Raw genomic sequence first — 17698 nt, 5'->3', positions numbered from 1 at the left:
AAGAGAAAAATAAAAGTAGAAGAGGTAGGAGTAAATTATCCTATTAACACAAATATACTTCGTTTTCCATCTACTAAAGAGACCCAGGCATTTTCCCTGTGAACTTACGCTGTGTGACTTCCATCTCCGGAAAATAAGAAAACCTTTCATTACACATATTGCCCTCACAGCAACAAAAATATACTTCAGGGCTGTCTTTTTTCTCTATACAATCAGTCCTGCAAACAAAGAGAAATAATGAAAATCAACATTATACTATAACAGGTATTCTTCTCAAGTTCTTCCCAGAGATAAAATACTAAGTCATTTATAGTTAACTTTAAGATCTTTATTAATATCCAATGATCAATTCTTAAAATTCAAAACTGTCCTTGGAATCCTGTTACTAAATTAGAATAAAACAAACAGCTGATTTTATAACAATCACATTGGTTCATTGACACTATTGCTTTAATGCAGGCTTTTTTTTTTTAAATATTTTTTTATTTTTTACAGAGAGGAAGAGAGAGGAATAGAGAGTTAGAAACATCGATGAAAGAGAATCGTTGATCAGTAGCCTCTTGCACACCCCCTACTGGGGATGTACCTGCAACCAAGGTATATGCCCTTGACTGGAATTGAACCTGAGACCTTTCAGTCAGCAGGCCGATGCTCTATCCACTAAGCCAAACCGGTTTCTGCTCAGTTTTTAATGATCAATCTAAATAAACCATCTTTCTGTTGTTTCATTATTAGAAAACTGAAAGAGGAACCTAAGCCAATGAATAAATTTGGTCTATGAGTGCTTTTTCTCACAAGAAATATAGCTTGCCCATTTTAGAAATACAAACACTGAACACTATATATAAAACTATATCATGTACATATAAATACGTATGTATACACTCAAATACACAAATACAAAGTAATGCAAGTTCATTCCTCACAGTAGAATATATCTCAATATTAGAGACCAAATCAGGCCTTGGGAATTAAGTGCCTTTTTTTTGTAGTAGCAGATTTAAATACCCTGAACACAATGAATAATAAGCAACAAGAACAATATGTAACAACAAACATAGAACCTAGTAACTCAAAAACTGATTCAAGGTAGGTTGATCTGGAGGGGAAGGCGGAGGCAGCCTTCTATAGAGAACCTAAGTTACTGAAAAGACCAGAAATTAGCCTGTAGAACAAATCCTAATCAATCACTAAGAAACAGCTATACAGTAGTTCCCCCACCTATCCGCAGGGGAAAAGTTTCAAGACCCCAGTGGATGCTTGAAACCAAGGATAGTGCTGAACCTTACAGACACTGTGTTTTCCTATATATTCATACCAATGATTCAGTTTAATTTATAAATTAGGCACAATATGAGATTAACAATAACTAATAAAATAGAACAATTATAACAATATACTGTAATAAAAGTTATTTAATAGTGGTTTTCCTCCCCCCCCCCCCCCCAATAATCAAAACACCTAAGTGACTAATGAGCAGGTAACATATACAACCTACATCCACTGAACAAAGCTATGATTCCAGTTGTGAGTAGGACAGCACGAGATTTCTTTACCACACTCAAAACTGTTCACAATATCAAGTTATTTCTGGAGTTTTCCATGCAATATTTTGGGGCCCAAAAATGACACTCTTAATTCCCATAGGTAATTGAAACCACGGAAAGCACCCCCAGCTGGTTTGCTTCAGTGGATAGAGTGTTGGCCTGCAGACAGAAAGATCCCAGGTTCAATTCTGATCATGGGCACACGCACAGGTTGCAGGCTCCATCCCCAGAAGGGGAATGCAGGAGGTAGCAGATCAATGATTCACTCTCATCGCTGATGTTTCTCTATCTCTCTCATTCTCCCTTCCTCTCTGAAATCAATAAAAAATATATTTAAAAACAAAGCAAAACTGCAACTAAGGAAGGACCACTGTACCTATTTCTTCTCTTAAAAAAATCAAACATTTAAATATTGCTAACAAACATCAGGTAGATTTAAAGACATGTTACAAATAAATTGAACTTTAATGATGGCTATTAAAATAATAGGTTGAATTTAACTTTATAATGAAAAGCCCAAGATATTTCAGGTAGAATGCAGTCTAAAAAACCCAACTTTAAAATGTAATTGATACCAACATCTGCTTAGGAGAAAGTAAAAGATAAATGACAGCTAAATTTTTAACAATTTAGCAAAAGAAATATCTCTATCTATATCTCTATCTTTCTATCTCTCTCTCTCTCTCTCTCTCTCTCTCTATATATATATATATATATATATATAATTTTATATATATATAATTAATATATATATAAATAATATATATAATCTCTCTATATATATATATATAATTTTAATATTTAGTATTTAGAACCATGCCTCAAACTATGGGAAGTAAATTAACCTAGCCTAATTACTTTTTGCCATCCAATTTCATTTTTCTTTTTATTACTCTTTTCTTCCACACTTTGACATTTCTTTAATCTTCTTTTTCTTTCTCCTACTTTTCTTATTATCCTTATTATCTGTTTTTTAATCAAATTCAGAGCATAAAAACAAAATTTCACATACTTTTAAGTTAGCATCTAATCCCTAGAAACAGAGTCGGTGTAGTAATTATCCTGTAAGAACAAGCATTTGCACTGAACAATCCGCACCCCATTATCAAGCCAAGTTTAACCTCCAGCAATACTGCTTTTAGATGAAAAGCACAGTATCTTTTTATTACCAAACACACACACACACACACACACACACACACAAAAAAAAAAAAAAAAAAAAAAAAAAAAAAAAAACCAACCACGAGAAATCCTTGATCTCAACTAATTAATGAAAGATAAGTTTGGATAAAGATAATTCCCAAATCTCATTTTCCCAGCAACTTCTTTCTACCTACCTTTAAAAAAAATTGATATGTAATTAACATATAACATTGTATATTTTTCAGGTATGAAACAATCTATAATAATAAAAGCCTAAACGACCATTGCAATCTAATGGACAACCGACAGGTTGTTTGGGGTAACTAGGTCAGCGGGGGGCAATCAGACTGGCATGCAGAGCAGAAGCAGTGAGGGCAATCAGATCAGCAGGCAAAGGCAGTTGGGGGTGATCCGGCCAGCAGGGGACTAGTTAGGCTTGGCAGGCAGGTGAGTGGTTAGGAGCCAGTGGTCCAGGATTGTGAGAGGGATGTCTGACTGCCAGTTTAGGCCCAATCCTGAGCACATGCACATCCCCCAAGGGGTCCTGGATTGGAGAAGGTGCAGGCTGGGCTGAGGAGACCCTCCTCTCATGCACGAATTTCCTGAACTGGGCCTCTAGTAATATGATATTTGTACAGACTATGAAATGATCACCACAATAAGGTTAGTTAACATCCATCACCAGAGCGATACAAATTTTTTTCCATGTGATGAGAACTTTTAAGATCTACCCTCTTTGCAACTTTCAAACACACAATGTAGTATTATTAACTATAGTCACCATGCTGTACATTACATTCTAGGACTAATATGTTTTATAACTGGAAGTTTGCAACATTTCTCCCCTTTCACCTATTTCATCCACCCCCTCCCCTCAGTCTCTTACAACTATGCTGTATCTATGAATTTTGGGTTGTCTTTTTGATTCATATATAAATTACATCATATGGGGGGTTTTTTTTCCCTCTGACTTATTTCACTTAGCATAATGCCATTAAGATTTATCCATATGGTTTCAAATAGCAAGATTTCCTCCTTTTTATGGCTGATTTATATGCATACAATAGAATATTATATGTTTTATATATTATATATATTATGCATGAAATATATATTTTAATTTTAATTACATACACTATCAACAGACACATACTGCTTCCGTATCTTGCTATTATAAATAATGCTACAATAAACATAAAAGTGCATGTATCTTTTTCAGTTGATGTTTTCATTTTTGGATAAATATCCAGAAGTAGAATTGCTGAAATGTAAGGTAGTTAAACTTTTTTTAGGAAGATCTATACTGTTTTCTTAGTGGCCCTACTTACCTTTCATAATAGCAAATATTAGTTAATGATCACCTTTGCTAATAGAAAGGCTAATAAATGAAATGCAGCTTAAATATATAATTATATAGAAGTAATCCCTTGAAAATTCACAGATTTAGAAGTATAACCTAAATAATACATATAAACCAAAATAACTATTTTAATAAAAAGTAGAGCTAATACAACTTGTATGGTCTTATTCAATGCATTTTACTATTAATCACATATAGTCAATCAATCATAGAAGAGAAACTTAAAAGCAAAGAGGAAGTATCTCGTGTCCCACAAGTATATCAGTTTTGGGCTCCAAAAAGTCCAGTTATCTAGGACTTTGCAGCCTCTGCCAATCATCAGCACCTACCAGCCATGAAAAAATTCAGGCAGTTTAAGTAATCAGCCCAACATCTATGGGACTCCTCACAGAAAGATCACTGACAGTCAATTACATGTCCACTGCATTTCATTGTCAATATAGAATAAAACAATTTAAACAAGATCTTTTGAATAAAATGTAGTTTTCTATGAGGACTGTGTTAGTTCTGATGTCATTCTGAATGTCAAGTTAAAATGTCTCTTGGGATAAAGAACAAAGGCCTACTTTGCAAGGAAAAAAAAAAGGGAAAAATGTAGTAAAATCAATTTCTTCTACATAAATAAAAACAAAACCTAAAAACAAATTTAATATTTTATTATTTTTTTATTAAGCTTCCATCTCCTTAAGAATAGATTTTCAACAGATATATTCTCTTTTAAAGCAATTTTAAAAATCCGTTTTCCTTAAAATTGTCATTTAAAACAACAACAACACATTTATAATCCTAACAATATAAGGAAAGAAATATTTCTCATCTATACTTCTCACTTGGTCATTTATTTAAAGTATAGTGAAGAAAAAATATAAACATGTCACATTTATTTTAAATACATATCTTGTCATTAGAGAATCTCTATATATAAAAGCCTAATATGCTAAATGTCTGACAGAGTTGACCAACCTGTTGCTACAATGTGCACTGACTACCTGGGGGCAGATGCTCTGACAGATAGGTTATCTTGCTGCTGGGGTCTGGCCGATTGGGACTGCTGGGTGAGATGGGTCTGGACACACCTGGGAGCCCTCCCACAGTCTCTTCCCAGCCACTGGCCCCAATCAGGACTGGGCGAGAAGGCCCTGACCAGCCTGATCACCAGCCAGGCAGAGCGATTCCATCCATGCACGAATTTGTGCACCAGGCCTCGAGAGTTGTGATGGTCTTCATAATCCCATGTTTACAAAAAAGAAATAAAGTGAAAAATACATGCATTGATCTTTCCCCTTTAAAAATTATCCCATGCTATCATAAAAAAAGAAATGTTTCCTTACCTGTCATAGCAGTTGATATCATCCAGCCAACAACCTTGCTTCACTATTTCAATGGAACCAGAAATATTCTTCCAGGTAGCAAAACAATGTCTCCGTTTATCTTTATCACCATAACAGGGTTCAAAACCAGTTCGATTGGTTTTATCTCTTTCCCAATTAGCATTATAGAAAATACACTCCTGAGTTTCTGATCTACCAAGTATAGCACCTATAAGATAATAAAACAAAAACTTAATGTAACTACATTTTCTCTTAAAATAAAAGATTATCTCCCAATATACTATCTTCAGATCTTCTGAAAATGTCAATAATTTACTCTTACTAGTGTTATAGCATTAGGCATAGGTTTCCAGGTCAATCACTGCATTTTAAGTGTAACAATCATAATAGGAGAAAGCAAATACATATATCACAAGATTTCTCTGAAAAGATCAGTTTTACTTTACTTAAGAATGTCCTTGATGAAAAGCAGTAAAATTGTTCATTTTATTAAATCTTAACCTTTAAGGAGAGTTCAATATTCTGTGTGACAAAATAGGAACTAAGGCACTTCTGCTGCATACTGAAAATGGTTACCTCAAGAAAAAGCCCTTGCATAATTGAGTTTTGAAATAAACCAACCATGGTTATCTCAGACATGGGTATCTGGTAGAGTCTCAAAAGTGAATCAAGTAAACCAGTTACTTCAAGGAAAACAACTGACAGTATGCATCAAAAATTTGAGTTTTTACACAAAATTAAGAACTTTTGAAAATTTGTATCCACCACCACGAATTAGCATGACACCTTCCCAACACATAAAGGATTTTCTGATGAAACCAGTGATACTAACAAATTTACATTTAAATATTGAATAATGAAATGTGCCAATATTTAGAAGGTCTATATAATTCAGAAAACCAATGCTTTTCAAATGAACTATGTGTTATGTTACAAAAGCATTCAAGGGGAAAAATCTATTCAATGTTCAAGATAGCCCAATACAGTTTAATGGTAGTACAGAGGACAAGAAGTTCATTAATGGTTTCAAATTTTTCACTGTAACTAACTTTAGAGAAATTATCTCTTGTGTTATATGGGAAAGCAAGGAAACAATTATTTTGGATAAAATAATTCTAAAAAAAGGTACCAAAGAGAATTCATGAAAATCTGATTTTAAGACTTACTATAAAGCTTCAGCAATTATGACAGTGCAATTTTAGTTAGAAAACAGACATATGCACCAATGAGACAAATAAAGAATCCAGAAATAGACCCACACATATATGACCAATTGATATACAGCCAATAAATGTCACTAGAGAAAACAAAGTCTTTTCAACAACTGATGCAAGAACAATTAGACATCTATATACGAAAACAAAAATGATCTCAACTCATCTCTCACTCCATATGCAAAAGTTAATTATAAACAAATTACTGACCTAAAACTATGAAATTTCTAGAAAACAAGAGATGGAAAATCTTTGTAACTCTACCTTGTTTCCACATTTGATTCAATTCTGTAATTCCATAATTCATATTATGAATAATTTCATAGTTTTATAATTCACACTTAGCCCAGTTATAGTAAATCAGTAAGTCTAGTCAAGGAATCCAGCATTAGACTTAAATTAGATATTGCTCTACTTAACAAGTGCTTTCTATGCATCAATGACTAGTACTGACCTTTGTTTTTCCTATCATTAAAAAAAAATAAAAAAGCAGTATAAACGGCCTGAAATTTGGTAGACTATATGGCCAGAAAATAGGCCTGCAAAAGTCATATTCAAATCTAAAATATTCCCCCTATGAGGAAGAAGTAAATTTCATCTAATGTGACTAGACCTGAGGAAAACCATTTTGTTTTTTTATAAAGCATAAAGTATCATAATAAAATACCAACACTAATTTTTATACAATCTCTTCCAGTAACAGAGAGGGATTACTTCACAACTAATTTTATGAGGCCAGTATTATCTTGATACCAAAAGCAGATAAAGATAGTACAAAAAAAAAAAAAAAAAAAGGAGTAATACAGACTAGTATCTCTCATTAACTTAGATGTAAAAGTCTCCAACAAAATTTTAGCAAACAATCCAACAAGGTATTAATTTCTAGCTATTGCAATAAGGCAAGAAAAAAAAAAGGAAGGGAATACTGACTGGAAAAGAAGATATAAAATGTTTCTACTTTCAGATTGCACGACTGTCTATCTAAAAAGTCCCAAGGAGTCTTAAAACAAAATAATGCTAGAACTAGTGAGTTCACTAAGACCACAGGACACAAGATCAATACACAAAACTCAATTATATTTCTATCTACTGACAGAATGAAGAAATGAAATTGAAATTAAAACTGCAATACCAGTTAAAGTTGCTCCTAAGAAAATAAAATACTTAAATATAACTTAAGAGAACATGTATAAGATGTATATAATGCTACCCAATGAAAGAGTAATATGCAAATTAACCATCATTCAACTACACCCACCAGCCAGAGAGAATGCAAATTAGCCCCAACCAAGATGGCTGCCGCCACAGAGAGGAGGAGGGAGGCTTGGGTTTCCCCAGCAATGGAGAAAGCCAAGCTTTCCACACACCCTGGATGGTCCAGGCCTCTACTCAAGGATACAAAGTTTCAATTAGAGAAGATAAATAAATCCCAACAGAAATGACTGCAGCCATGGAGTGAGCAGGAGGTTTGGCTCCACTCCAGGCTACAAAGTTTCAATTATAGAAGATAAATAAACCCCAGATAACAGGATCTCCACTTGGATCTCCAGGGGTGTGGCCAGCCTGCAAACCACCACAGGCCCCTTGCCCAGGCCACCCCACATCCCAAGGGAACCCCCACCCTGATCCAGGACACCCTTCAGGGCAAACCAGCTGGCCCCCACCCATGCACCAGGCCTCTATCCTATCTAATGAAAGAGTAATATGCAGATTGACCATCACTCCAACACACAAGATGGCTGCCCCCATGGGGTCAAAGATCCTGCTCCCATGTGGACATAAGATGGCCACCACAAGATGGCCAGCAGAACAGGGAAGTTGAGAGGGACCAGGCCTGCAAGGGAGGGCAATTGTGGGTGATCAAGCTAGCAGGGGACAGCAGTTAGGAGGAATTAGGCCTGCAAGGGAGGGCAGTTGGGGACGATCAAGCCTGCAGGAGAATGCAGTTAAGAGTGACCAGGCCAGCAGAGGAGGGAAGTTGGGGGTGACCAGGCCTGCAAAGAATGGCAATAGGAGGGAACCCAGGCCTGCAGGGGAGAGCAGTTGGGTGGGACCAGGACTTCAGGGAAGGGCAATTGGGGTGACCAGGCCTGCAGGGGAAGGCAGTCAGTGGCAAACAGACTGGGAAGTGGTTAGGGTGTGATCAGGCTGGCAGGCAGAAGCAGTTAGGGGCAACCAGGAAAGGCAGGCAGGCAAGCAGTTGGGAGCCAGCAGTCCTAGATTGTGAGAGGGCAGTCAGACATCCCCTGAGAGGTCCCAAATTGAATAGGGTGCAGCCTGGATTGAGGGACATAGACCACCACCCCAACCCCCCTTGCACTGGGGCCTCTAGTGAAGATTATAAAATGTTGATGGGAAAAATCAAAGACAAATACTTGGAAAGACATGCTGTATTCATGGATTGATAATTCAACATAATAATTATGTCAATTTTCTCTAAACTTTGATCTGAACTGGATTAACCTAAACATTTCTAGTTCATATCAGAATCTCAGCAATTTCCTTTTAAACATAAATGAATTTATTCTAAAAATTTGTGAGGAAGAATGAAGTGGGAGAAATAACTTTCTTATGGTAAGGCTTACCATATGTGTGGTACTGGCAGGACAGATATAAGATCAATGAAACAGAAAGAGAATCCAGAAACAGATCCATACAAATATGCCCAATTAATTTTGACAAATTATCAAAAGCAATTCAATGGAGGAAAGAGAGCCTTTTCAATAAATGATGCTGGAGCAATGGGACACGGTTTAAATATTTTTCATGAATGCCCTCCCTTTGTTATCTATCATCATTCTAGTAGTTCCTAAAAGCCCAGCTCTCACATATGTGACAATTTCATGATTTTTCAAGGAAGATATAACAAAATTCTAATAAGTTCTTTAATCGGAACTTTTCCTTCCCCCAAAATGCACACTACTTACAATATTAATTTTTATTTTATTTTATTCACTGTTTTTAATTACCTGACTATATATGTCCTTTTACATGTCAGAATGCCATTGGGTCCAAGACTATTTACTTGCCCTCCCAACACAAACAATAACTAATGAATAAAAACTGAATAAAAAACTTACCAACTACTACTTCTCCCCATCTTCTGAAAAAGGTAGATGACATTAAAATATATTTTACAATTAGAAATTGCATTAATTTTTTTTCTAATTAAGAAGACAATGTTTTTCACAGTCCTGTGACCAGCCTTACCCCCTCACAACTTTCTTACATATACAGCCAACAAACAAAAAGAATTGCCTGGACAACCTATAAATCTGTGTCTAGCTTCTGAAAAAGTATTCTAATGCTATATGAAACTATAAATAAGGCATTGAGAATATAATATAAACAGGCATGCAACTGAATGCCTTCCCTAAACTTGTTACTCCCATATACAACTTAGTTCTACTTGAAAAAAAAATTCCCTTTCACGTCATTGCTTCCTGCCACTTAAGAGGTAGAACACATGTCCAAAAAGCATCAGCTATGGAAGGAAGATCAAACTGAATGATGCATTTAATCCAAAACATTTTATACTATAAATAAAAAGCAAAACAATATAAAAAACAGTATATTAAGGAATAATTTTAGGTAAATTAAGTAATTGGGAAAGTCTGGTATAGTACAATCCTTCATGGCACCAAGAAACCCTAATATAAGTAAATATAAACAGCACTTTATTAGTTCATCATGAAGGATTCCCCAATTTTCCCCCAATGAGAAGATATTTAATTTTTTTTTTTACCAAACTAAAATATAAACCTTTGTACATGTATATGAAACAGCCCAGTGTATACTTATTTTAATTCATTAATTTAGTTTTATGTTTTTAAAATCAAAGCACAAAAATTTTATAAAACAGTTTTGTTCAAACTTCACATACATCTTTCAACAGATGTCATCTCATTACTTTCTTTTGAGACATCTAAAAGTATCGAAGTGTAAATAATCGTTACTTCTGTTTAAAATTTCTTAAGAAGCAATACCTTTTGTAGTCATATAGAATATGGTCACTGGAAATGTTTTTCAAAGCCACAAATATCCAACACATAGTCCTGAGAGTAGTTTTTTCATTGTTCTATAAGTATATAAAAGTAACTACTTAAAATATTGATTTTAAAAATGAGCTTTTACATTTTTTACAACCTTTGTAAATAGTTTACAACAAATTATGATACGAAGCCACTGATCCCCATGAACAATTTATTTGTTAAACTCTTTATCCCTTCTACCTATTTCCTCCAGAAACCTCCATAAGCATTTAAAACTAGAACTGACAATCATTTCAAGATTGTCTGTGTTCTCCAAACACTGTATTTTTATTAAAAATAAAATTACTGAAAGTCTCAAATATGAAAACTTTGTAAGGACTCAAATATAAAATGACTTTTTCTGACAAATAATCTTTCAGAGAAAACTTTGCTTTATATAATACAAAAATTTGCTTTATATAGTACTAGTATCCCTGCGCACAAATCTGCACGCCAGTAGCTCTCTGCGGGGCCTGGCCGATCCACGCCAGCTGCTCAGAGGCTCTCTGTGGCCCAGAGGCCCTCCATGGCCGAGTGGAACACATGCCTCATTTCCATAGCAATGAAGCAAGCATTCCACCTGGCCACTCATGCTGCCTGCTCTCAAACTTTAACTGGGGGACTCCAGTGGGGCTGAGAGGACTGGGTGCCACTATCTTGTGGCTATGGGGCTTCCATATTTGTGAGGGAGTGATGGTTAATTTGCATGTTATCCTGTTATTTATAGGATATTTACACATAAAAAAACATTATATACTTGTACTTTAGATTAAAACATCAAGATAAGGTGTCTTATTTATTTATAAATAAATGCTGTAAGAATTTTAAGATAAAAACCTAGAACCTCCATTAAACTAAGGGCTTCTAGACAAAGCCCTGATATCTTCTCTATACCGCCAGTGCCCTGGAACAGTACAGGAACTCAATAAATGTGCATTAAATCAATTCTCAGGGACAAAGGAGAAAGAGAAGACTTTATAGAGAAAATGGGACTAAGTCAGGGCTTTGAAGGAGAGACAGAGTTAAGGTAAACAAAAGTAGGAAAGACCATAACCAAGTAAGGTTGTGAATATGTGAGAAGACTGTTCTTATTAGACATAAGAAGTCTATAGTCTTTAATACTGGATATAATCTAGACAGGTCTGCAAGACAGCAAAAATTTAAAGAAAGAAGGGTGGAGGGCAGGCTATAAGGGGTCAATGAGAGAAAAAAGGGAACATTTGTAATAATTTTAACAATAAAGTTTTTTTAAGTTAAAAAAATAGAATAAGTATTAAGATTAATTTGAAAACGATGAGCACTGGCAGGTTTGGCTCAGTGGATGGAGCATCAGACTGAACTGAGGGGTCCCAGGTTTGATTCCAGTCAGGGGCATGTGCCTTGGTTGTAGGCACATCCCCGGTAGGGAGTGTGAAGGAGGCAGCTGATCAATGTTTCTAGCTCTCTATACCTCTCCCTTCCTCTCAGTAAAAAAGTCAATAAAAATATATAGAAAGAAAAGAAAAGAAAAGAAAAGAAAAGAAGAGAAGAGAAGAGAAGAGAAGAGAAGAGAAGAGAAGAGAAGAGAAGAGAAGAGAAGAAGAGAAGAGAAGAGAAGAGAGGAAAAGAAAAAATAAAAGAAAGGGAAGAAAGAAAGGAAAGAAAGGAAAGAAAAGAAAGAAAAGAAAGAAAAGAAAGGAAAAAAAGAAAAGAAAGGAAAAAAAGAAAAGAAAGAAAACAATGAGTAAACTGTTGGAATGGAAAGAAACCCAGTAAGCCTTACTAACTACCCAATAAAAACCAAAGGTCTACTAGTACATGCTAACCAGATGGCCACAGGTATCAAGAGGAATGGCAAATTAGAATACAGAGATCAAGTTTTTTTCTTTGCCCCTCATTTGGTCTCTCCGAGTATTAGAAAGGAAAAGATAAAAGTGATTTGGTTAAAATTCATACATACAGAGAACAAAATTATGGTTGCCAGATGGCAGGAAGCAAGCAGGGTGGGTAAAAAAGGTGAAGGGATTAAGAAATATAAATTGCCAGTTACAAAAATAGTCACAGATATATAGAGTACAGCATAGGGAATCTATACTAATAAAAGGGTAATATGCTAATTAGTTCAGACATCCTTCCGGACAAAGCCACAGTGGCAGGGGCTGAGGCAGAGGCCGGTAGGGATCAGGCCGTTAGGGGAGGGCAGTTGGGGGCAATCAGGCCAGCAGGGGAGCAGTTAGGGGGCGATCAAACTGGCAGTGGAGCAGTTAGAGGGCATCAAACCAGCAGGGGAGCCGTTAAGGGCATTAGGCCGGCAGGCAAAGGCAGTTAGGGGCGATTTGCAGACAGACAGAGTGGTTAGAGGAGATCAGGCAGACAGAGATAGTTAGGAGCAATCTGCAGGTAGACGAGCAGTTAGGAGCCAGCAGTCCCGGATTGCAAGAAGGGTGTTGAATGCCGGTTTAGGCCTGATGAGCAGGATTGGGTCTAAGCTGGCAGGTGGACATTCCCCGAGGTGTCCCAAACTACAAGAGGGTGCAGGTCCAGCTAAGGGACTCCCACCCTCACGCCACCCACCAGTGCACAAATTTCGTGCACTGGGCCTCTAGTTAAATAGCAGACAGAATCACTTAACTAGGTTTATTTTTAAAATCACCAATAGCCTTGCTCATATTTACAATACTAGAAATAAAATTATTTGTATTAGGAAAGAAAATATTAAAATTCTTATTTATTACTTTTGTGTTATGTAATAACTAAAATAACTCATTTTAATAATTTGTTTCTATTGCAACTATAAAGACATCATATGTCTTCTGTATCATTTATTCTATATTAATACCGATCATAGAACACAAGTCACCTATCCTATCTGGCTGCCCTGGGTTCTTTTTAAGCATTAGCAAAAAAAAAAAATAAAGTCCACAATATTCCAAAAGACTTCTGATAAACAGGTTAGAAATATGAGTAAATAGAATAAATTTTCAAATAAAACTTCTACATGGCAATGCACCATTTTAGGCCCTGTCAATCTTATTTCTTTAACTAAGCACCTTCCTACCACCAATCAATTCTGAAGATAAACACAACACTTTCTGGCATTCTTTCCAGGCATATTTTTTTTTTTTTTTTTTGGCCTGGCCTGTTAAATTTTTTATCTAGTACTTACTATCATTCTGACAACATAGTGCAAGATTTTGTCCATCTAGACCAGTAGTCTGCAAACCGTGGCTCATGAGTCACATGCAGCTCTTTGGCCCCTTGAGTGTTCTAACACCAATTCTTCAAAATAGACTCGCCCAGACTGAAAACCGACTTCTGCGCATGGGCCACGAAGTTTCAATCGCACTGTACATGCGCACCCACATGTGGTATTTTGTGGAAGAGCCACACTCAAGGGGGCCAAATAGCAGCCACATGTGGCTCACAAGCTGCGGTTTGCCGACCCCTGATCTAGAGCAAGTTCTATAAACTAAAAACAAAACTTAATATAGAATAAATTAATAAGATAAATGTGTGTTGTGACACTATATACAGTGTATGCATGTGCATGTGGAATAAGAGCAAAAGTACTTAGAAGTCAACATTTAACTATAGGATATTTAAGGACTCCTAATGTTCATTCCTGACAAATCACTAAGATAACCATCGTTAATGTTTCAACATCATAACTCATAAATGACTAATTTTCCCCATGTACATAGTTCCAAAATAAGTATGTATCTACTTTTATACAGACCAAGATGTGAGAAGTATATATAAGTTGCTCATTTTTCCAAATCTTTAACAATCCACAACATAAAGTTTTAGAGTTCCAAAGAGAGCACAAACTTTGTAATGGTAATATTTTCTCTTATAAAAGAGGCAAGCAGCCCAGCCCCCTTTAAATAAATTCCTTACAATTTGCCTATATCTTAATCTACTTAATTGTATATAGAGTCTAATACAAAAATGTGCATTTCTGTATTAGCAAAACTTTTAGAGGACCTTTTTTCTTAAACTCTTCACTATATACAGAAGGTACTCTCTACACAGGCTTATTCAATAAAGATGCTAACTACCTGCACACAGTTACTAAACTACTAAATAACAAAAGACACCCTTTGCAATGTATTCTTCCAAAAGAACCAAAAGAAAGAAAATATTCTTTAAAAGTGAAAGACATAGATACACTGACATACAGGCAAAGAAAATACAATATAAAGGCATCAGAATCCAGAGAGCATTCATTTATAAAAGTAACCATCCTCATCCTCCTAAGGAATGACCTGACATCTGTTTGGGCAGAAATTTACATCAGGTTGGTATATTTGATTGACAGTTCAGAACAAAGCACTGATTCTTATCATCTATTAGCAAAGAACTTCACTTGTCTGAATACATAAAGCAAGAATCCTATAAATAAAAGGCTAATATGCAAATTATCCCCCTGAACAGAAGCAGGGCCAGCTAACCAACTGCTCATGGCCTCTACCCCAGCTGGCACCACCACCAGATCGGCCCCCCTACCCCAATCAGGGGCAGGTCTGGCCCGCCAGCTGCCTGCTGCCCATAACTCAGCCAACCCTGCCTGGCCCCATTCGGCCCCAATCTGGGCAGGCCAGACCCCACCCATGCACGAATTTGTGCACCAAGCCTCTAGTATATGTTTATAGGAGCCAGCAAAAGAGCAATTCACAACACTCAAAATTTCTGATTCAATTAACTAACACCTGGGACCACACTGAAGATTATTTTTCTAGGACAGTTCAAGAAAACCTGGCATATTTCCAGACCTCAACTACCCTGTGCCTTTTTAATTATTAAAAACAGGAGAAAAGTAATGGTTGCAAGAAAAGATGTGCTTCCTTCTCAATGTAATCAATATAAGAAGGCTTCTTACAACATTACTGGAGGCCTGATGCACGAAATTCGTGCACGAGAGGGAGAGGGGTCTTTCAGCCCTGCCTGCACCCTCTCCAATCCGGGCCCCCTAGGGGGATGTCCAACTGCCGATTTAGGCACGATACCTATGGGATTGGGCCTACACTGGCAGCCGGACATGCCTCTCACAATCCTGGACCCAGACGGCTTTGCCCAGGCTGCAGCCATAGGCACAGGTGACCAGGACCAGGGGCAGGGTGGCTTCACCAGGGCCCGGCTTCGATGGGAAGGTTGTCTGGAAGACATCCGGTCTAATTAGCCTGTTATCCTTTTATTAGTATAGATAGACTAGAGGCCCAATGCATGAAATTCATGCAGGGGGCTTGGCCCTCATAGCCACGGTGGTTCGCCTCAGCCCCAGCTTCATCCAGAAGGTTGTCTGGAATAAAGTCCAGTCTAATAAGCATATTATTCTTTTATTTCCAATTAACTGAAGAACAGGAAAAATAGGAGCCCTATGTTTTTCCATTTACAAATGATAAACTTCCCCTCTTCTACCCCTTTCATCCTGACAAGATACTTAAGTGTCTATTTTAGTGACATGTTAAATGAAATCTTATAGGATACTATGTCTTTCCCACAAAGAGAGCATCATCTGCATTCAACAAATGTTTAGTGTTGGCACACACTGTGTCAGGCACTTTGACCCTTAGGTTCTAAGCAGAAATAGTGAAAAAGTCATATTTTCAAAATCTGAGAAGTCTTTTAATATCAACTTGAAAATAAGAGAAAAATTAGAGGTTTAGTTTTCGAAATGAAACACTGGAAGTAGAAAAAGAAAGAAACTCACAAATCATTAGATATTTCGGAACTTCAGTTAAGGTTCATTCTAATTTCTTCAGTAATTTGTAAGTGGAAAGGCAGGAATACTAGATAAATAATCAGAAAACTGCCAAGACCAGGGAACTTTTATCTTTAGCAATGTTCTTTATTTAAAAGAAAAAAAATGATTTTAATACCTCTAAAAAAAAGTAACTTTTGTCTTAGACTAAATTTAGAAAATAAAAAGATGAGTAATGAATAAAAAGTGAATATACGGACAGCATAGAAAGTGCTCACTAGTCATCACTTTGATATTAAGAGCAGCCATATAAACTCATTAATAGATAGTAAGGATTAATAAATCCTCCATTAAGTCATACTAGCTATAAAGAAATTCATACTAGCACCCTTAATAAAATAATAATGTTACCTGTCTTGTCAAATAAAAATTTATATATAGCTGAAACAAACAAACGAAAAAGACCAAAATCAGGTTTGAGACTTAAATCATAAGTAAAAGAATTAGAGAAAATCTAAACAAGTTTTTGAAGGAGTCAGTGGAGTAAGAAGATTATTTATTACTGCAAGTCACCAATATATCTTCCTGAAGAGGAGCAATAGTCTTCCTAAGTGATTTCCCAGCTTCTACTTTTATCCCATCCAATCATTTCTTCATCCAAAGTCAGATCCTTTATTAAAGTGAACAAAATCAAGTCTCTCCCGAAATTTAAAGCCATTAAAGGGCTTCCCACTGCCTTTGGCCTTAAAAATAAATGTGAACAGACCTTCCACAGTTTGGCTCCTCTTCAATTCACACTAGACAAGTGAACTTCCTTTGAACATCAAAATCTTTCAGGCCTTGATACAGTCTTTCTACTAGTACAACCACCCTCCTTATCTCTAACCCCGTTTAATGGAGGTGATAGCAGAATGCAGTTAAAACATTGAGAAAATGCTTTAAAAAGTTGAAATTACCAGATCATAAAGTGAACAAAATTAAACTAGTTTGGAAATAGTTCCTAGATACTGAGAACTGTTTGGCTGCATTCAGTAAGATTTAAAAACAAAAACCATATATTTACCATCTTCTTTATTCCCAAGAAACTACTGATCTGTATGTAAACTTTTAAAAACTTATAATAACCAGTTGATTTAAAGAAAGCCTCATTTACTATTTAATCCATAAGAAACAAGTAAGAGCCCTTAAGTCTAACAACCTTCTCTGAAAATATCTAAGTCACAGTAATAGAAAAACATGCACTCTTCTTCCAAAACACAAACAATACTAAGCAAAAAATTCAGATAAGTATATTTAATCTAAATCCTTCACATAATTTTAAAATATTTTCTCCAATCTAGCTTTAATCTTTACCTTCTAAACTGAAAGAAAAAAAATTAATACTTTAATAGT

At 35.9% G+C, this 17698-nt stretch overlaps 1 protein-coding gene across 2 annotated transcripts in view; it reads right to left on the bottom strand.

Moving 5' to 3' along the window:
- The window catches only part of ACVR2A (activin A receptor type 2A), a 90755-nt gene that overhangs the window by 32899 nt on the left and 40158 nt on the right, over nucleotides 1-17698 (bottom strand). For both annotated transcript variants that reach the window (XM_084893038.1, XM_084893039.1), the window contains exons 2-3: nucleotides 5382-5589; nucleotides 109-218 (exon numbers count right to left, since the gene is read on the bottom strand). In XM_084893038.1, the coding sequence (XP_084749164.1) occupies nucleotides 109-218; nucleotides 5382-5589 (318 nt within the window). The remainder of the gene's footprint in view (nucleotides 1-108; nucleotides 219-5381; nucleotides 5590-17698) is intronic.

This window comes from Pipistrellus hanaki, assembly GCF_964339955.1.
Source record: "Pipistrellus hanaki genome assembly, chromosome: 8".
NCBI classification, from domain to species: Eukaryota; Metazoa; Chordata; class Mammalia; order Chiroptera; family Vespertilionidae; genus Pipistrellus; species Pipistrellus hanaki.
The sequence above is the reverse complement of the archived record's forward strand: the minus strand, read 5'-3'. Positions and strand labels throughout refer to the sequence as shown.